Source organism: Branchiostoma belcheri, unplaced genomic scaffold (assembly GCF_001625305.1).
Source record: "Branchiostoma belcheri isolate BF01 breed outbred unplaced genomic scaffold, Haploidv18h27 scaffold208, whole genome shotgun sequence".
Classification (NCBI taxonomy): domain Eukaryota; kingdom Metazoa; phylum Chordata; class Leptocardii; order Amphioxiformes; family Branchiostomatidae; genus Branchiostoma; species Branchiostoma belcheri.
This window is the reverse complement of record NW_017803580.1, coordinates 261,185-281,953: the sequence shown is the minus strand read 5'-3', so window position 1 is coordinate 281,953 and position 20,769 is coordinate 261,185. Positions and strand designations below refer to the sequence as shown.

Genomic DNA, 20,769 nt, shown 5'->3' with positions numbered 1-20,769 from the left:
CTGTAAGCAGCTCTAGTAGACCACTCCTAAATGTACCACCCTCCCGAGCAGGGTTAGTGGCTCGGCCCGGAAGGGTCCTCCTCAACTAACCCTGCCAATCTGGATTTGATCTGAGCCTCCGGCCCAGGAAGCCTATAACAAGCTGTCAGCCAATCAGAGACACAGCTTTCAGTTGTGCAAAGCTAAGGGCAAAGGTCATCGGGAATCCGACAGCCAATCACGTTACGTCTTACATCGCTGGTTTGGATTTCCTGTAATGGTGGCTGGTAATGTTTTCTCAGCCGTGCAAGACTTTTTCGGCGTCGAACAGCTTCACGAACACCAAAAAAGCACGCTGCAGGGACTGCTTGATGGACGAGACGTGTTCCTCAGTGTGAGGACAGGCGGAGGGAAAAGCCTGTGCTACATGGGCTTTCCAGCCGCAGCCAGAGCTACAGTCTCAAGAGCATGTGCCAAATAAGGCAAGCTCATTAATATTTATAGGCTACCTGGGCCGGAGGCTCAGATCGAATCCAGATTGGCAGGGTTAGTTGAGGAGGACCCTTCGGGCCGAGCCACTAAGCCTGCTCGGGAGGGTGGAATGTACAGTCATGGCATTTGGTATCATTGTGAAGAGTAGCAATAAGCTTTCCAATTTTCACGTTTAGGGGTCTTCAGAGGATGTCATCCATAAAATCAAGTCAGTGTGTGTGAGTGAAATTTTCTTGAATGGCCAGAATGGGAGGTCTGGTCTCAAAATGTTTGTTCAATTCGATAAAAATAATGCAGCAAATCCAAGAACCAATTGATTTTGATTAATGATGTTTAGTGTTGCCTAAGTTGGATATTTAATGAAAATATTTTGTTGTTTCCTGTCAGAGTGGAGAGATGGACATTGTGAACCACAAGACAGGAGACAAGTGTCATCTGGTCTACACACCATACAGCTACTTCTCCAGGGAAACTCCCAGGAAGGTACAGACAACCCTAAACTATAAGAATCATTATATAATGAGTACATAAATGAATAAATAAAGAAGATCTAAAGAAGAAATAAAGTTAACAAGCAGCACATTTGGCTAGGGACTTGTTGGTACCTTATAGAGAGGAGCAAGGAGTCAGCTTCTAGTTAGGCAGGTATTATTTATTTTTATTTATTTTATTTATTGAAAAATGCAACAAGACATTACACTGACTCTCAAGGCAGCAAAGCTGATATTAGAGAGTCAACATATAAGGACAAAACACAAAGGGCACATAATTTCAAATACAGTGTGAAATACAAGAACAATCAAAGACTAGTTAGGCAGTGTATGTACATAATTGTGTACATGTAAAAACTATTTTGTTTACATTATGTATCAACAATAGTCACTACCACATACAGATGTAGCATTGCCATACATCTTTGCCAAGAAGGTTATGTTCTTGGTGCTACATTGTATATATTATTTTGTTTGTTTATGGACAGCATAACTTGAGAAACCATAGATCTGAATGATGAATATTCATGATTGTCTGTGGGAAGATGTCAGAAAAAATGAACAACTTTAATTGTTTATTGCAAACTTATGCCCGATGGCTCATTGCAAAAGGAACATTTGATTAAGTACAAAAAAGTAATTCATAACTAGACACAAAAACTACGATTACCGTAACTCCTAAGCTGGAAAAGCTGGAAACACAGCTGTTATCTGTGTGATTGTTAACTTCAAACTCAGTGTGCCCAGTGCAGCACCAACCACGAATGTCAGAAATGTGAGACAGCTGCATGAGGCCACACCAATTTAATTTGTTGTTTCTCGGATTTTTTCAGAAAAAATATAAAGCGACAGGGCGAAATAAAAAAAAACAGTCCAAGGCACCCCATGATAGCCAGAAATGTTACAATATGTGAACATGCCAGGCTCTTTTATGATTAAAACAATAGATTTGGAACTTTTAATAAAGCAAAATTGCATTGTTACAATGAAAAGGACTTTCTTCAACTGTTGGGGCCAAAATATGTCTTCCATTGAACATTTTGCAGTAACCGTTGATTTCGAACAAATTTTTTTTTTTTGCGAATCAGAAAAAAATGGTCAGGGCGAATCCGAGAAACAACAAATTAAATTGGTGTGGCCTAAAGACTGGTTGAAATTTTGTTACACCTGTGACTGCTGTAACTGTGTTACACCTGTGACATTCCAGGTGACAGGTGTGGTGACAGACAAGGATGGACAGGCTCACTACGTCCTGTCAGGCACCTGGGACAAGAAGATAGAGTACGCCAAGATAGTCAAGGACCAGACTGGCGGCAACGGGCGGGGCAAGTCTGTGTACCAAACAACAGCACCTAAAGTTATCTGGATCAGAAGTAACCCTCCGTAAGTCATAAGTCATACTCAACTATCCATGCATACATAGTGCTGCATACCGGTTCACTGGACTTGGCTCCGGACTTGTAAGAATGTTTAGGTTCAAGTCCAAAAAAACCTAAAAGTCAAGAACCGAGTCCGGACTTATTACCATGAAAGATCATTTCACATACCCCTTTTCTTTCCAAACCACCTAAAACCTATACAATTTTGTATATGCCATGGGTTTAGGTCCGGACTTACAAGTCTCTGGACTTGAATCCGGACCTGAACCTAAATGTGGGTTTAGGTATGCAGCACTATGCATACACTGTATGTCTTTGGACAACGTTAGGAGCCCAGATTCCCTCGCTGTTCGTACTACTTTTAAATTTGTACCTGGTTACCTTTTTCATGTACAATGTATGTCTATTCTGGCTGTGTGTATGTGACTGTCATGTGTATGTACATGTGTTTCCACATGTACATTGGCAGGCAAATGGAAGAACCAATTAATACATAGATTGTCATTATAATAGACAATGGTATATGGGAAGGTCAAGGGCAAAGTTGAGCCCCCTAGCAGCTCCCCTGGTACTGCAGCAGTCTTGAACAGGCTATGGTCTGGTATTATCCTGTGAAACTGTAGGGTTGGTCTTTTTTCCCCGTGGAAGATGATTGAGAAGAGTAGGGATGATTACATGTAGCCAAGTTTCATCCATGATGTGTGCATGTTGTTCTTGTGCTGTAACCCTGCCCTGCCCTGTATGTTGATGTGCAGCCCCTGGAACACAACCATGTACAACTTCACAGAGATGGCCATGTTCCTGAATGAACCAGAGGACCAGGTGGCTCCTACAGACAGTAGGAACAGGTCAGTCAACATTCTCAAACTTGCAGATATTGTATCTTCATTTTGTAAGGGATATGGTTTGGTTCAGCCTGTCCCAGAGTGGGAAAGTCGTTAATCACGTCTACATCTGGTAGCACTCACTGCTTTTGTAGATATTTTTCATTACATGACCTTCTTGACAGCTGGTGTTTTTTGTTACATTAACCCCTGAGGCTTGTCTACGGAACTTTTAGAAGCCCAGGTGATAACTGTTAAAACCCTGACTGTAATATGGGTAGATATCACACAGGCCATATTGAAAGTTATTCCGGCCCAGATATATGTCATATAAATGTATGACCTTCGTGATACATGTGTATATGTACAATGTCATGTAGTAGCTTCTGGCTGTAACTTCTGTCACAAAAGTTTATCATATACATGAAGTATCTATAATTCTTCTTTGGTAGAAGTATCAGACTGAGGAAAACCAAAGATGCAAAATAATATTGTACAAAATGTTACTGATGAGACATGTGTCAAGTGTAATAATGTGGTAAGTACAAAATAATAATGTACTACATGATGAAAACTTAAACTGTTCTCCAACTCAAAATTTGACTCACCAGAAATTTTAGACTGAATCACTCAGTCTTCCTCAGCTATCTGACCCAAATGCTGTGGACACATGATTTTTCCCACGTGTGACGTCAGCAAAGGGTCAAAGGTTGTCTGAAGTCGATAAGTGAGTGAGTCAAATTTTGAGTTGGAGAACAGTAATAAACTGTTTTTCGTAATGTAATTTACTAAAGATGAACTTTCATGCTGAAATAATGTACTACATTGTACATGTCCATTGTACATGTATCTCAGACCTGACCAGAGAGCCATGGAGAATGGGCACTGGAACGAGGCCAACACCCTGAAGGTTCAGCTAGAGGAAAAACAACGAGCCAAGAGGAAACAGCGAGAGGCTGAGGCAGCACAGGCAGCAGGAGAAGGTGGGACTACGTAGCTGGTGTTCATGGCATAACAGGGCTCAAAATACTTCTTCTGCAAACACTGAAAATTACAATGTCATGTACTGTGTACCTGCACCAGACAAATTTTACCTGCACTACTCAGGCAACATGGATCATACTGAAAACTGTCTACAAACACTACCATAATTATTTCTTTAGATTTATACTTACTTGATACTATATAGTGGTGGTAACAATGAATGCAGCAAATAAAATCCTATGTAACCAACCATGATGAGGGGACGAGAACATTTTAGTAGCATGACATACAACATTGTGTACATCTATTAGCAGAAAAGCTATTATTTTGCATACATGGGTAACATAATGATTACTCCAATGAAAGATAAACCCCCAGCTTACAGGTTTTCAATACTTAAAGGTAGTCTCAGGGCAGAAAAACAAAGAATAATGAGGAAATGCTTAGCACCGTTTCATCATCATTTCATACTTGAAGCATTTAAAATAGCCCCAGAACAACTACATTGAATGTGAGGAGACTAGCTAGAGCCAACCATACAAATCAAGCAGTTATTTTCCTAGGCGCTTCAGCGACATCACATTTTTGTATTACAGTTATGAGTATGAATATAGGATATACAAGAAATTTCCTATGTCATCAGTGGTGTAATACTTGACTGTGTTATGAAAAACTTAAACTTTTCTCCAACTCAAAATTTGACTCACCAGAAACTTTCGACTGAATCACTCAGTCTTCCTCAGCTATCTGACCCAAATGCTGTGGACACGTGATTTTTCCCACGTGTGACAACAGCAAAGGGTCAAAGGTTGTCTGAAGTCAATATCGCCCCCCGTCCCGGTTGAGCGATGGTTGAAGTGCCCTGATGTATATGGCCTCTTTTATGCCTCTCTTGAAGTAATCCTGTATTTCTGGTGAGTCAAATTTTGAGTTGGAGAAAAGTTTAAGTTTTTCATAATGTAATTTACCAACTCAGATGAACTTTCATACTTGACTGTGTTGTTCACTTTTTCCAGACCTCTCACCTTGTCTGTTTGTTTTCCGCTGCAGGCAAGCCCTACGAGGGTCACAAACCAGTGTGGTTCGAGAAGAAACTGGATCCACAGACCAAAAACTTCATCCACATGTACAAAGGCAATTACTGGGACTGCAAGACAAAGGGGGAATTCTCACAGTGTCCTGACATCTACCTGTAGTCCACATACATGTACACATGCAAATAACCAAGTCAACAAGACCCAGTGTGCAGTATGAAACAAAACTCTCATAAATGTCACAAGCAGTTAGCTTTACACTAGGGCTGCGTACCTAATCGTAACATCATGATTGTACTGAGGTTTAGGCATAGGTAACTAAACAATTTGACAAATTCACATAATTATGTTCTTCTGAACTTCCTCAATAACAGTAGAAACCGTTATAAACTTCATTAAATCATTATTCAAATAAAACAGGACAGAACTAGGCAACCTTTATGTCTTATTCAAACATAACAGAACCGTGTGGATAGTTTCTTGTTAAATTCCTATAGTGTCCCACAATACTCTTACTGTCCTGAAAGATCTATTTGTTATGCTCCCTCCTGGTGTCACTTTGTTGCATGAGGCCACTAGGGTAGTGTAAATTGATATTGGTATGTACCGGTACTTTGCGATTTGGTATTTTGGACCTGTACCTAATTTTCCCAGTACAGAACTGGTACGCAGCCCTACTTTACGTCATGACTATGTATGTTTTCTCCACCTGGCAGTAACTTGGTACACAGTCCACCCCGGAGTGTACCTATGCAGCAAAGGGTTGAAAGAACTGTTACCTGTAGTACATGATATGGGTGTTGTGTAGAAGTGGAATGTGGATCCTGGTCAGCAGAATAGTATGTTGAACTAATGTTTTTATCTTTACAGGCAATGTTTGTCAAGAGAGAATATACGTCTAGTAAGATAAGTGATAGTTTAGTCAAGTTGGAATAGGTAGAAACATGATAATATTATCTACTATGTGGATGAAAAAAATCCTTACAACCAAACTTTATCAGGTGTAGGTAGCAAACCAAGTGCTGGCTTGTAGTTTCAAGCTACTTTTCATACACAAACAAGCCCAAGGATATCAGACACAACTGCTGTTCTGATAGAAGGGCTTGATGTGTGAATACAGGTTTATTCAAATCAGATTGAGCCTGTCAATAATAGATTCTGACAATAGCAGCACTTCGCTAGCTGGACCAATCAACGGCAGTCTTTTAGAGTCACACCATCATGGCTCGGCCAATGGGAGAAGGCTGTATCAGATGATTGACACTAATGTAGCTGTGTAATATACATGTACTATCATCTGACAACCAGTAAGAAATAGCCTGACTTTGCTAGGAATTCTAGTTGGGAAATATAAGGGTTGTAAAGTTATACACATTGAAAAATCCATGTTTTGTAAAAAAAAGTATTGAAATGCAGCAAGAATTTCAATGTTTCCCTAATTGTTGAAAAAAAGTGCAGGTGAAGCCATATAGCATGTAAGATTTGCCTTGCTTTGTCAGGATAGTTTTTTTTTCTTACATGCATTACCATTAAAGAGAGCAGAGCTCTCCATGTTACTAGGGTACATGTAATGCTTGTTCTTTCAGGTATCCTTACTGGTGGATACTGTATTATTTTGTAGCATTCAGATGTGTATAGAAATGTTCTGATAAATGAAAGAGATCCAGTTTGTTAGTTTTACTGACCAAATGTGCTATCACAGTGCTAAACTATCCACAGATAACAGAGCTCGCATGAGGCTTTGCTGCATGTATGCAAAAATTATGATTTTGTTCCATTTACTTATGATTTACATATGTGCAGGAAGAGTACATCTGCATGGTGGCCCCTTCCCTAACTGTGCAATTGAGGATAAGATAGATTCCAGTGAAGTTTTCCAGTACTGAGTAGTATGCTGGAATATGTTGACATTATGTGCATGTTTGGTCCTTACACTATTTCTTATGCTGTTCCCAAGACATACATGTAGTGCCTAAACCATGAGAAGATTTGTATATTATGTACTAAGAAATCATGTACAATCTGACGATGGTGTACAAATATGTAGTTGGTTCTACGATGCCTTGTTGTGGGGGGTGTCACTAGGGTTTTGTGGAAATGGTTGTCAATTTCTATAATTCTGTTCATTGATCACTTAGTAACTCTTACTTTGTAGTTCAGGTGAGATTGTACAGTTTACCCCGACCACTGTCATGTAGGGTGGTATAGGCAATTATTTTCCTTAGATTTGGCTGTTTGTGTGCTGGTCTGCATGGAGAAAATGATAGCAGTCTTCCAATGATAGAGTTGTTACCAAAGTTAGGAAGGATAGAGCAGGCATGTTACAATGTTCAAGTTGATGTTGCCAGTCCCATTCTGTGTTGACTTGTGCATGTAGGTAGACTCTACCTACAGATGTTCAACGTACATGACTGTATATAGATATTAATGTACATGGATGAGCTAGACTTCAGGGGGGTGTTAAAGGGGTTTATGGAAAACCTAATTTGATGTTAACATGAATGTGAGACAAGCTGCAGCTATAGACATTGCCACTGTCCTGTCAAATCTGACAGTAACACCCCAAAGTACAGGGGATGGGCTCGAGTGACCCACCAACTCCCTTACATGTGTTATACAAAATGGATCTCTACTGAATAACCCTGCCTACACACGGTTTGTAAGCTCTTGGATAATTTTAAAGCTGTGGAGTTCACAAATTATTTTCCCCCTCCCAAATGACCAGTATGTACACATCTAATGTAAGAGCTAAAGTGAAAAGATGTTGTACCTCCTTGCAGTGTTACTTCAGCCATATTGGTTGTTATTTCTTCTGGCAGTATTTTGATGTGATGGTCACCATGGCTGAGTGCCCCCCTCCCCACACAAACAGAGTTCAATATAGAAAGCCCTTCATCAATAAAAGTAATGAATCTAATGATTCTTCCTCACTACTGTAGGTTGATAAGTCAACAGATATTACCATGCCATGCTCATATTGGTGCTGACAAAATTCATGCATTCACTGTTTTCACACTCGCCATAATGCACTACGTCTGTCTCCCTTATAACCTCCTTGGTCTGTCTTATAGCAGTGCAATTTTACAAGTTTTCTTATTGTGCGAAACCACAAAATGTGATCTGTCCAAAATTGGTCCATTCTTCATGTACATTTGTAGACTAGTTGCCCAGGAAAACATGGCAACATACATTTAAATATTCTATGAAGGGAATGTGAATTAAAACATTTGAATCAGTTGACATAAAGCTTGTTTTCCTGTCTTTCTGTGGTGCCTTTCTGCTCTGCAAGCTTCACAATTCTCTATGGAGTATCTTAGTAAATGTTTTACCTTTTCCTCCAGTTTCCCTTGGAAGGGATCAAGAATTTTCACCATCATAGTTACCATGTCTAAAAGATACAATGTATAGTGAACAGTGAATTTTCTAGTAGGAACTACATGTATGACTTGCTACAAGTCTGATCTAGAGATAAATAGCAAAAAATTCTTACATGTCTACTGAACAGACATTGCCATGTTCATACTGAGCAAAGATGTTAAATATTTATTAAGTGTATGTACCTCTGTACTATTCTATGAATTTTCTATTAACAAAAGCTACCTGTCATCAGTAATGTACAATGTAAATATCTTCAGCAACAACCTCTCAGGATCTGTCAGAGCTATCAGTTCTCAAGACCAGATCTTTCCTAACTTCTGTCCTCAAACTCAAATCCTGTCTAACTCCCAGATACTTAACAACTCAGCATCTTCTCAAGATTCATCCTACTCAAGGTTTTGACTGGTTTCCAGTCACTGAAAAAAAAACATTTAAAATTGCACTGCCACAAGATGACGGGGTCCCGGACAGTATATTGTGGGTAGCATGAAAACAGTGAATGTTGTGGGGTCCACTGCATGCTGCATTTAGCACAATGTATTTTTTACCAAAATGATCTTGATTACCGTTTGTGAATTTTAAGTGTTGAACCTTTTCCCCTGATTGGTGCTTTCTCTGGGGTATAATCCACCCTATATTGTAAAATGGTATCTCCCATTGCTTTCTTCTGGAACACAGTATTTACAAACATAGGGGTGCGGTGGCTCCAGAGGAGCTCTGCATGGGTTTGGAGGTGTGGACACTTCTAATCTGTGCAATATGGATTTAGACAAATGGAGAATGTACAGAGGTCAGATGTTCATTCCCTTGTTACGTACGTACAAGTAGTGGAGATGCTTGGGGAAAACATTAAAGAATTTAAATTGTATGTTTTGTGTCTTTTTGAAGCCTCAAATGTTTTCAGTGCTGTGGTGTGTGTGTGTCTATCTGTGAACAGCATACATTTTGTAACTTGAGAAGTGTTGAATACATTTTATATTTGGTCTGTTGATGCATGCAGCCAAACAAAGAAATGATTAGATTTTGAGTAACTTGACAGCTTTCTCAAGTACTGTATCAGAACTTCCCTTCCGGTTTCGATATTTCATGAGCCCTGAAGGAGCATCTAAAGTATTTCAGATGGTTTGGTCATCCTTTCCTGTAACTATTCTAAGAAAATCACCCAGTAATCTTACACATTTGCAGCTTTATATGACTGTACATAGTTTAGTCAAGCCATTTATTGATTCAGTAGTTTTACAAAAATGTAAAAACATTGCAGGTTGAGGTGCCAATCTAAGTAATATCTAAAGTATTTATTGGCAAACTCAAGGGCTAATTGCAAATTTGTACTAACACTAAGCAGTATGTAAATAGCAGCCTCACTATAAGAGCATTTACAAATGAAAACTGTATTTCATTTTCCAATCTCTGCTGAACCAGTAACTTTTTATAATGACCCTTTTCTATCTCGAGTGGGTGGGCACTACCGGTAATTCATACCTTACAAACATTGAACTGCTTTTCAAAATTTATATTAACACAAAATATACTGTATATAATTATAAATATGCATGTACCATGAGCACAACTACCAACAAAATGCAACACTTCACCATGTACCATGATTGCAGGGTACCCTCTCTCACTAGCAAAAACCAACTTTTTCACAAAGAACTCATATCCATGAATTAAAATGCATCATTCTTCCGCACACATTGACCAAAGCTGTTTGAACATGTTGAATACACAGAAATGATGCAAGCAGTTTTTGTGGGTCTGAAATCTCTGAATTTATCTATTGAAATGTGAAATACATGATGGTATAGATGGTCTCAAGTTTGCAAGATTGTCAACCTGCTCATACACAGTTTTTAAAATTTTGCACTAAAAACTTTGCCGAAGAATCTCAAAATGATATGGACTATCCAAGGAAACAGAAATTAGCATGTCCATGTGCAGCTAACATGACATGCACATCAAACTCCCCTTAGCAAGCAAGAAGACAGTAGAATTATTTAGTAACTGCAGATTGATTGAATTTAAGCCATGCCTCCGGTAGAAGTGGAAACGTCACAACAGGAAAGTCCACAACAAGCCCCAGCAGAGACTTGCACATGTAAGCTGAATGTCATTTCACATGATGCATTTCCTTGTAAAATGCTACACTTTATTTCAACACAAAGGGTACAAAAGGATCAGATTTTCCACGACCACGACCGGGCTGCGATAACGTTCGATAACGGGTTCCGGACCGGGCCGTACCGTAAAGTTCATAGAACGATTTGAACGCATTTTGCCCTAACCATGTGCGCCACTTTCGAAAATTCGAATACAGAATCCGGACGTTGGAACTGATGTTGTTGCATTTGAGGGTTCAGGGTCACCAACTTTTGGCTCATCTTGCATTGAAAGGCGTGTTTTCTTGGGGGGGGGGGTATGACATAAATAAAATACAACACGGTGTATTCCACATCACCCTCGGTCCCAGCCCTCCCGCGAGTCGGGCCGATACCTTGGGCGATACGGAACACACCGTATTCCATATTTATAACCTAGCGACATGGATGGACTTCTATGATGACACCTTTCCTCAATATACATATATGTCTTCATTAAAGTACTACAGCTCCATATCATCATCTACAGAATCAAACATGACAGCAGGCTGGGTCACATGATCCATGACTTCTGTGTCAATCATCTCTCTGTCACCATGGTTACAGATGACAGAAGAGTTGTCCTGAGTAAGTAACAGGGGTTCTGATTGGATGACTGTTGGGGTGATCTGTTCCTTTGGTGCAGTGGAACTGTTGATGACACTTTGTACAAAATCCCCCGGTGGCTTCCAGAGCACAACATCCATGCATGGTCGGTTTCTGGGCAAACAAACAAAAAAAAAAACATGGCAATTAGGTAAAATCTGTCACAGATTCAGAACCTTCTCCAGAACACCAGTTACTAGTAACCAAGGTTGGCTGAAGTTCAGGAACAATCTGACCAGATTTAGGCCATGCCTACCTTTCTGTTGAATCGAATTTGAGATAGATTTGAGCCAAATTTCACTGCCAACCATACCCCTACCTACTTGTACCCCTGAACACCAGCCAACCATGGCCAAACCTTCTGCCCACACCCGAATGTTTCTAACATATTGAAACATTTAGCTGGCACAGCTGAACAGTAGCTGTACTGGCCGAACACCAGCCGACCTTGCTCCCAACCTGCAGTATACTCCTAACCATGGTGGGGGGAGTTAGGCAGTGTTGGGGAGGCCATATTCGGCTATGTGTGACAGCCTGGGCTTCAAGCTCGCATTCTAACAGCTATCAATAACAATGCAGTACATGTACATTGTAGTACAGACAGACAGGAAATTTCCTTGGCTTGGTGCTTGGAGGAAATACTGCAGACAGCAAATCACAAGGGGTGTCCAATTAATATTTTTATCTACTAGTCCAAAGTGTTTGACCATTAGAAGTCATCAAAGTACAGACAAAACCAGTAGTTCTACTTACAGCCGTTCAAACAGGCCTTCTGGCAGCAGCCTCTCTCCTGCAACCTGCTTCATCCCCTCCTGCAGTTCCGGGCTGATCTGAATGGTGGAGCCGACTGCAATAGGAGGAAAACTGTGAACATCACTCAGGTCTGCTGCAGGAATTCTTCCTCAGGGGGAGTTACCCAAGCAATATTCAAGTTACTGACATTTTAAGAAATGTAGCTTGCTTAGTCTCAAATCACTATGACCTAATTGCACAAAAACAGCATGGCTCAGTTCCTAAATACAAATCAAATTCGAGCTTGAATTCAAGTACAAATTAAAATACGAAGCTGGTAATGTGGATAGAATTGGAATTAATAACTCAATAGCATTCTGACTTTGAATTCAGAGAATAACTGCTGTTGTAAATACATGTATTACCTTCGTACAGAAGGATATGTGTGAGATACATGTACGCCATATACATGTACAACATGTATATTGAGGGCGGTTGCAGATTTTTAAATCAGATGTTACTTGGGATGGTGCAATGTATACTTTCTTTATGGTATTTAGTAGGTAGGTTGAAGTTTGGACAATGAAGATCAAGGTCAATTACGGGTACTCTAGCTGTTTTGTATGGTACTGCAGCAAGCTTCATGGCTATGATATCTGGTGTTGTGGACATGCTATATGGTTTATATTTTTGGATATCTACCAAACTAGGCACAACTCAAACTTATCTTTAAAACTTCCTAAAGTCTGACTGGAATCTGGCCGAAGAAAGTTTGCGTACAGGGGAGCATTTGCCTGGAACGGCCTACCTGCCACAGTTAGAGTGGCCACGTCTTACCTGTCGTTTAAGAAGGTTCTGAAACTACACTGCTGACCTCTGACCTCGGCCTGGCTTAACGACATTGACTTACGGTAAACGATCTTGTTTTGATGCTTGGTTGTTTTGTAACTTTATGTATTATTTAATGTGTTGGTTTCATTGTTTTTATGTGTAACTTGTTGTCACAGGGCATTCCTGAAAAGCAGTGTTTTTAAATAGCACTGAGGTCTCTACCCTGTTTAAATAAAACAGAAATAAGGCCACACCAATTTAATTTCTTGGTTAATGGATTTTTTTTTTTTAATAATGGAGCGGGCGAGCAAAAAAAAAACAAGAAGCCATAGGCGACAATTCTCCGTGAAGTATTATATATTGCAACAAAAAGAAGTAGCCATTGGCGACAATTCTCTGTGAAGTGTGATAAATCGAACAAAGAAAAATTGTTTAAACGCGCGTCGGCTCAGTCATCTTAAGACGCAACAACCAATCAGAGATGCGAGATGCCTACACGTGACGCGGGAAGGGCGCGCGATGCCCGAAATATTTTTGCGTCAATATTCAGCGCCGTGATTCAAGAGATTAATACCCGGAAACAATTTTTTTCTTGTTTTGAACGCATTAACATGCATTTACGCTAATCTAGTATGATTCAGGGTTACTTTTTTTTAACCTGCCATGGCCAGATTATCTAAAGATGTGTGTATTGTGTGTACAATCTATAGAAAGAGAAATGTACATCAGGTCCGATCATCCGATTTTCACGTTTCGGTTTTTTGGACTCGGTTCATGAACGTATTTTGGTTTGGCTCCTGGAATGTGCGAAAAAAATGACTCCCGGGACTGTCTACAGGGAACACTCGCACATTCGCGGTGTATCAGGACAGCGCGACTGGTCGTCATTAGCGCAGTAACAATTGCATAAACGGACGAAACCATTTCAAAGAAATGGGGATGTTTCGAAAATAAGCATTTACTCCAATATCAAAACAGCTACGGTAAAAATAAAAAGACGTGCATCATCCCGGACATAATGCAACACCACATGTGAAATTACACAGAAATGCGACGTACGGAAGAATGCGTTTTGGCTGCGAACATCTTCCAAAAAACTTGGCATCTCTTAACCATGGGCAAAAAAAATCTGGAACCACTTATAAAAACCACCCCGTATCTGCATGAACTTTTTTGAACCCCACTGCTATTCCAAACAACGCGTTTTTCTGGACCATTCCAATTCGCCTCGTAATTGTAGGGGTGCGTCTGCGATATTACATTGACCGCGAAAGCAGCAACGGCAAAAATACACATTCGTGCATCAACACGGGCATGCCCGCAGAAGGCGTATAAAATTGCGTGCCGATTACACAAAGAGAACCCAGTGTTTTGACTGCGAACATGAAAAATCAGCCGATTACAACACTCCGTCCGGAGGTCCTGACCTCCTTCACGGAGTAATAAAAACAGGCCTAGGCATCCTATTATGGCCCAAAATGGTACAATAGGAGTCATGAAGTCAACACACCAGGCTGGTTCAAAATTTAAACAATGAATTTTGAACTTTTAATGATACCACTGCATTGAAAGATGGAATACTGTAATAACTAGGAAGAAAGGGACTGTTTTCAACTGTTCAAGGCAAAATATGAGCATTTCGCAGTTGATTCTGAATTTTTATTTTTATTTGCAAATCAGAAAAAAATGAAGCGGGCGAATCCGTTAACCAAGAAATTAAATTGGTGTGGCCTAAATAAATAATAAATAGGTGTTTGGGTAATTTTTCCTCACCCTCACTATCTGAGGAGCTGGTCCACTCATCGCTGCTGTCGTCACTCAGATCCTCGATAATCACCCTGTTCTTATCCTGGGCTGGAGACAGGCGGGAGGAGCCTGGCAGTCTGGTTGTCATGCCGACGTAGTTGTGGTCATTACTGATGGACAGCTTGTTGAGATGAGCCGCCATCTTCTCCTCACTCAGGAACATCTTAGAGGAGGGTCTGATGTGAGAGAAACAGGATATCAGGAAACTTGATGATTCAGGGGTGGCAGTTTTGAGTTAGCCTTCAACACTGTGTGATAATAATGTTAGTGTGAGAGCAGGCTCCTCAAAAATGAATATTTAAAGCATAATGCTTTGAATTTGTATATTGTTAAACAATCATCATCATAGCATGTCCTGAGCAATTTGCATACAAAAAAATATAATATGATATGAATCTTTATTGCAATTATTGTTCTTGCCCGGATGGGCTATAATTATATTTGCACAAGAGGATATGCAGTATGCAAAACATTGAGTATTTTATACTGGAACGCTATATACTAGTACTAAATGGAAAGTGCTAGGAATCTATACATTACAACAATACTTTAGGAGGCCCACAGTCAAACTTACTTAAAATTCAACAACCTAACCCACCTACTAAATATCATCCATCCACACCTTTAAAATGACATTGTAAACATGTATTCTGGAAACAGCACTGATAACATGACCTTCTTGGTAAAGTTAATAATAAATATCAGTGAAGCTCACCCCTCATCCTCCGAACTTGGTCTCTTCCTCCTCCTGTGTCGGGAGGACGCCCCACTTCCAGCACTAGGAACTCTGGGAAACCAAGCAGACAAGGTCATGGTAGGACAAAACTTCATCCTAGCACACAGGGGCAGTCAGAATATTTACTGTGATGCACATAGGGAAAGCACTCACTGCACCAAAAGACTGCCCTTTTTTTTTGGGGGGGGGGGCAGCGGTTCTAAGGGTATCCATTACGAAACGGATGGTACTAAGGCCTAGGAAAATTAGTTTTAAGTTTCCGGTTTCAGGTCTGAAAAAACTAGGGGCAGTAGGTCAATTTTCTTCCTTTCTAAAAATTTTTTCTGATTTTGGCTAAAATGATCCAACAAATCAGGGCTGTCTCAAGGACCTGTCTACCTTTTGCTTGTGGACCCGGGGGCCCGCAAGCCCTTTTCCGTAGAGCGTAATCGGCCGTTTTAATTCCACGTAGAGCTAGACGGACCGCTCTAATAATTTTGCGGAGTGTATTAGCGCCGTTTTGATTCTACGTAATGCGTTAACGTTGTAGCCACTTGGAATTTATTGTAAAGCGTAAGCGAGAAGTTTTGAATTCAGCGTTGAGCGTTGTCGGGACCCCCCATTGCAGGCCCCCATGTACATGTACGTACCTCCTGTCAGCAGTAGGACCCCAGTACTGTCTGTGCTGATGTGCAGGAAGTGTTCCAAATGTTCCTGAGTACTCTCCACCTCGAGTTGTGGCTGCCCTCAACACCGCAGTGTGGGGCGATCGTCTACTCTCCTGACTTCTAGTAGGGACACTCCAGACACTTTTCCCACTGGGAGGAATTCTAGACTGTGGTGGATTCCAGCTGGCCTGCCATGGAGAACTGTTCCCATGTAAGTTCTGGTCTCCAGGTATTCTCATCAAAGGTTCTTGAGGATCAGATGTTGTCACTGTATTCCAACTGCCAGGTTGGCAAGAAGATCGTTGATGATACTGAGGTCTGTATTGCACACTACCCTGCACACCCCCTGCCTCTGGGAATCTGAACTGCATGCCTTGTTGACGAGCTCTCCTGACCGTGTTCTGGACACCCCCCAGCCTTGGTTCCTGTTGGTTCTGTCCAAACAGACTCTGTGCTGGCCCAACCGGTACCTGTGGTGCCTGAGGCTGGGGGTCTGCCATAACCCTGCAACAAGAAATTTACATGTACGATATGCAGGGCTCAAAATACTTACAGGGTGCATCTGTGCACCCAATTTTCTTCTGTGTGTGCACCCAAATATTTTCGTAGGTTTACGTATGTATAGAAGATCTTAAATAGTCAGCATTATTCTTATAAACATCAAAAATGTCAGTACTTAAATTTCTGTAGAAATGAAACATATCAATTAGTTTTTACTGATATTCTACTTATTTTAGCTTATATGGTGCACCCCAAAATTTTTTGTGCGACTATTTTTAGGTTGGGTGCACCTTGTTTCCGTCGATATGTGTGTGTTTTTTTAATTGTCTTTACCCTGGGTACCAGACTAGTATCGGACCGTTAGCCGTTTTCTAACGGCCCAATATTTAGCACCCACCAGGTAACGTCTTTGAAACTTTAGTAGGGCAAACATCTATTTTATTTTTACATGTTGTTAAATTCTAAACAGGCACTGGCACTGTTTTAAGATTACAAGATTGACTGCTAATTGACTGCTAATTGTGGAAAAATTTGTAATACATGTCATTAGGCTCTTAATTTAATTAATAAAATTATGAATCCATTGGCGAACACAAATACACCGTAATCCAACATGGTGCAAATGACGACGAATGAAAAGCCTGTTTACAATATAGTGCAGTTTTTCTGTTATCGACAGGATCATCCTGTCAATAATTCAAACATAGGATCATCTTGTCAATAGCCTCAGACATTATAAGATATTGAGCAGAACACTGAATATCAGTTATTCTTCCACTATTGACAGGATGATCCTACCAATGGTTTGTTTATGAATTGATTATGAATAACAAAACACCAAATGGCAAATAAACTGCTGTTGTTGTTGTCCTTGTTTTACATCTAATATACCGCTAGACGTGGTCTCTTGGTGCTCATACATTTTCGCATGGTTCAGTTCAGAGTCAAAAGTCTCTCTATAGGTATTTAACTCTAGGTGCCTTGGCAAACAGGGTTATTATGTTATTATATAAACTGCAACATAATTTCTAACAGTTATAAACACATTTCAAGTCTACAAAATTAGCCTTAGTTAACTATTTTAACGTTAATTCACACAAGCCAAAATAAACCATTTCTAACACTAAATACTCCAGGTGAATGATTTTATACGAACTTCGATTCTGATGGTTCTGCCATCATCATGTGCTGGGGTGGGAGGGGGGCGGATGACAACACCATATCACGTCTCTGTGACCACACTGAGAACGCCGCTGCCTGTCTATCGTACACTGGTGTGCTGTTACAGGGGAAGACTAGCACGATGTGAAGTAAATGGACGGCAGCCGGAAAACACGCCTGCCCAGTGTCTAGATCACTCTACTGCACTCCAGATCGTGCACGATCGCTCCACGCAAGATACCAAGGTTTGTGGAAAAAGAGGTCCGGTCCGGGCGGCGGAAAAACCGAACCGATCGTTTGGCTGCGTATAGTCGTCAGAAGTTGCCGGCCGGCCCCTATCAAGGAATCGCTGCTTCCTGTCGACGCAGAACATGAAGGTATGGAGTAATTCAGGTCATAGGAATCCCTCGTTTACCACCGGAATATACTAGTAGTCAGCCGGAAGTGGAAATGGATAACGTTACTCAGGGCTCGAAATACTGGGTCTGGGTGCATGTGCACCTTGGTGCACCCAAAAGTGGAACTGTGCACCCATTTTTTTTCTGTGGGTGCACTGGTGCACCCAATATTTTCGTAGGTTTTTTTTGTACATATCAAATGTATAATAGTATACAGGATATTCTTGGTCTAATAATAAAATCTTTGTTGTAGTACTTGTTTCAAGATTTTGAAGTTAGCTCTCATTTTATATTCAAGCTCAGAAGAGAAGCAGTAATACTTGCAATTAGGTTTTGTTTAGTATGGTGCACCCAAAAAAATTTCTGTGCACCTAAATGTTTAGGTTGGGTGCACCAGTGCACCTATTCCAAAAATGAATTTCGAGCCCTGCATAAGCCTGCATACTTCCTAACGTTATCCAATTTGATTTTGTCTCAGGTTGCAGCCACCAAAACATCTGCTTGGAGCTTAATAACTGGTAACCATGTTCCTGTGCAACTGTGCAGGCTAGGACCGAGCGGGTGGGAGTTTTGCCAGAGATAAAACGTCAAGCCTCCAGATAATGGTATGATGTAACGTTCTAACCCTCTCTGGCGGTATAAGTTACGTTCTCTGACAAAACAACGCGTTTTAGGTTAAACCTAATATCAAAACTCCCACCCGCTGGGAAGGCTTATAGGTAACATAGCTGTTAGAGGGTCTGCATGGGGGGGTCCTGGCAACGGTTAACGGTAAATTCGGCAGGGCCGATAACGCTTAACGGTAAATTCAGGACGGTCGGCAACGCTTAACGGTAAATTGACAGGCTTTTTTTTCGAGCTGCACTGGATTTGGTATCTCGCTTTGTGAGAAAAGGTGACAAAATTACGTATACCTTACATGTAATGAAGGATGCATTAAAGGTATGTGGTCCCTGTGTTTCCCACCTGCCCTGGTCCCCGAGTGCGTCCACAAATACCGGGGTGTCCGAGTCGACGTCGGCCAGCTTGCATTTTTTCAGTCTGCCCAGTTTTACCGATGGATTTTGAGAGGGGAGTCGCTCGTAATCTAGGGGGGTCCGGGGGAATGCTCCCCCGGGAAATTTAGGATTTTTAAGCCTTCAAAAACGCAATTTCCCGCATTTTCAGAGGCAAATCATGGTGTTGAGAGTGTTTGTCGGTCCTTCTGATGTTTTCATATTTTAATCAAGATTTTTGTTAATTTCCCTGTCAAGGTTGACGGATTCGTCAAAAAAAGATTCTGTAACTCTCCGCAAACTTCCGGTAATTGAAGGGAAAACTGGTGCTGGCTAGAGCCGAAGGGACCAAGCGCAGAAGCGCGAATCGAGCGCCAAAGGCGCGAGCAATGTACGTCCGGGAAATTTTGTATTTTTGAACCTTCAATGACGCATTTTCCTGCACTTTGAAAGGCAAAATTAGGCGTAACGCAGAATTATTCATTAACGCTTAACGCTGAATTTAGGATGACAAATAACGTTTTACGTTGAATTAAAAGGACCCATAACGCTTCACGAGGAATATACTGATAACGCTTAACGTTGAATTAGAGCAGGCCGGCAACGATTAACGGTGAATTAAAATAGCCCATAACGGTTAACGAAAAAGGGCATGCAGACCCTCCTGTTAATGTGCTGACGGTCAGCAGTCGTTGTGAGCATTGTGCATATAATACTAGCCTCCTTCGCAAACTTGTAAGGCGTCGGCGTTATTTTTTTTTCTGTGAGCGACGCGAGTAATATATGCCGCGGAGGGACGATTTTGCTGCCGAGGGAGTTTTTGCCGTGGACAGAATGTTTCAAGCTCCAACAAGCGCGAAACCTTCTCTCCGCGGCAAAAACTCGCGAAGGCAAAATCGCGAAGGAGGCTAATATAAGAGGGCCTGCATGCCCTTTTTCGTAAGGCGTAATCAGGCCTTTTAGTCGTCGTAATCCGTAGGCAGCCGCCCCAAAAATCGACGTAAGGCGTAATGCCTGTGGCTATTGACAGGATCGTCCTGTCAATAGCAGAAAATATTGCACTGCTGACAGGATCGTCCTGTCAATAGCAGAAAATATTGCACTGCTGACAGGATCGTCCTGTCAATAGCAGAAAATCTGCACTGCTGACAGGATCGTCCTGTCAATAGCAGAAAATATTGCACTGCTGACAGGATCGTCCTGTCAATAGTAGAATAATTTGCACTGCTGACAGGATTTTTCCTGTCAGCAGTGCAAATTATTCTACTATTGACAGGATCGATAAAATTTTGGTATTTTTATTTCGTACTGGAAATTTTGGGGTGGGCGCTGGTTCGTGTAGGTCTTATGTAGATGTTATTATGTATGCTATTAGGCCATTTTTTACGATCCTGCGCTGCGGCCCCTGCAGATCGTCGTGCATACATTGATCCCCCGCTCGGTAGCGCGCGCCTGGCCTCCCGTAAGCAATGCGGCGGCAGTGCGTGCCTGTCGCCCCGACTGGCCTCTACCAGGCACCGCGGATCGCTTGAAAAATAGTAGAAATTGGCCGAAATAAAGGGAATAAGGTCGGCTAACTCCCTTGGTATATATTCCCTTTATTTCGGCCAATTTCTATTATTTTTCCAGCGATCCACGGTGCCTGGTAGAGGCTAGT

At 41.2% G+C, this 20,769-nt stretch overlaps 2 protein-coding genes across 4 annotated transcripts in view; one reads left to right on the top strand and one right to left on the bottom strand.

Moving 5' to 3' along the window:
• The window catches only part of LOC109469559 (oxysterol-binding protein 1-like), a 50,234-nt gene extending 40,805 nt beyond the window's left edge, over nt 1-9,429 (top strand). For all 3 annotated transcript variants that reach the window (XM_019768091.1, XM_019768093.1, XM_019768092.1), the window contains 5 exons: nt 859-954; nt 2,170-2,345; nt 3,097-3,189; nt 4,021-4,148; nt 5,200-9,429. In XM_019768091.1, the coding sequence (XP_019623650.1) occupies nt 859-954; nt 2,170-2,345; nt 3,097-3,189; nt 4,021-4,148; nt 5,200-5,345 (639 nt within the window). In that variant the 3' untranslated portion in view covers nt 5,346-9,429. The remainder of the gene's footprint in view (nt 1-858; nt 955-2,169; nt 2,346-3,096; nt 3,190-4,020; nt 4,149-5,199) is intronic.
• Nucleotides 9,430-10,976: 1,547 nt separating this feature from the next.
• Nucleotides 10,977-18,034, bottom strand: LOC109469572. The gene is made up of 6 exons (XM_019768106.1): nt 17,715-18,034; nt 16,040-16,561; nt 15,390-15,461; nt 14,642-14,850; nt 12,059-12,152; nt 10,977-11,419 (listed from the first exon to the last, which is right to left on the bottom strand). Exons 1-6 carry the CDS (start codon nt 17,777-17,779, stop codon nt 11,164-11,166), a joined length of 1,218 nt encoding a protein of 405 aa, XP_019623665.1. The 5' UTR covers nt 17,780-18,034; the 3' UTR covers nt 10,977-11,163.
• Between the last annotated feature and the right edge of the window lie 2,735 nt (nt 18,035-20,769).

Bases quoted from the DNA above. Each gene is read 5' to 3' on its own strand.
- LOC109469572 (XM_019768106.1), bottom strand. From the start codon at position 17,779: ATGGTGTTGTCATCCGCCCCCCTCCCACCCCAGCACATGATGATGGCA. The intron at 16,562-17,714 runs GTTCGTATAAAA...TTCTTGTTGCAG, and splicing joins GCAGAACCATCAGAATCGAA to GGTTATGGCAGACCCCCAGC. The intron at 15,462-16,039 runs GTACGTACATGT...TTGGTTTCCCAG, and splicing joins GGTCCTACTGCTGACAGGAG to AGTTCCTAGTGCTGGAAGTG.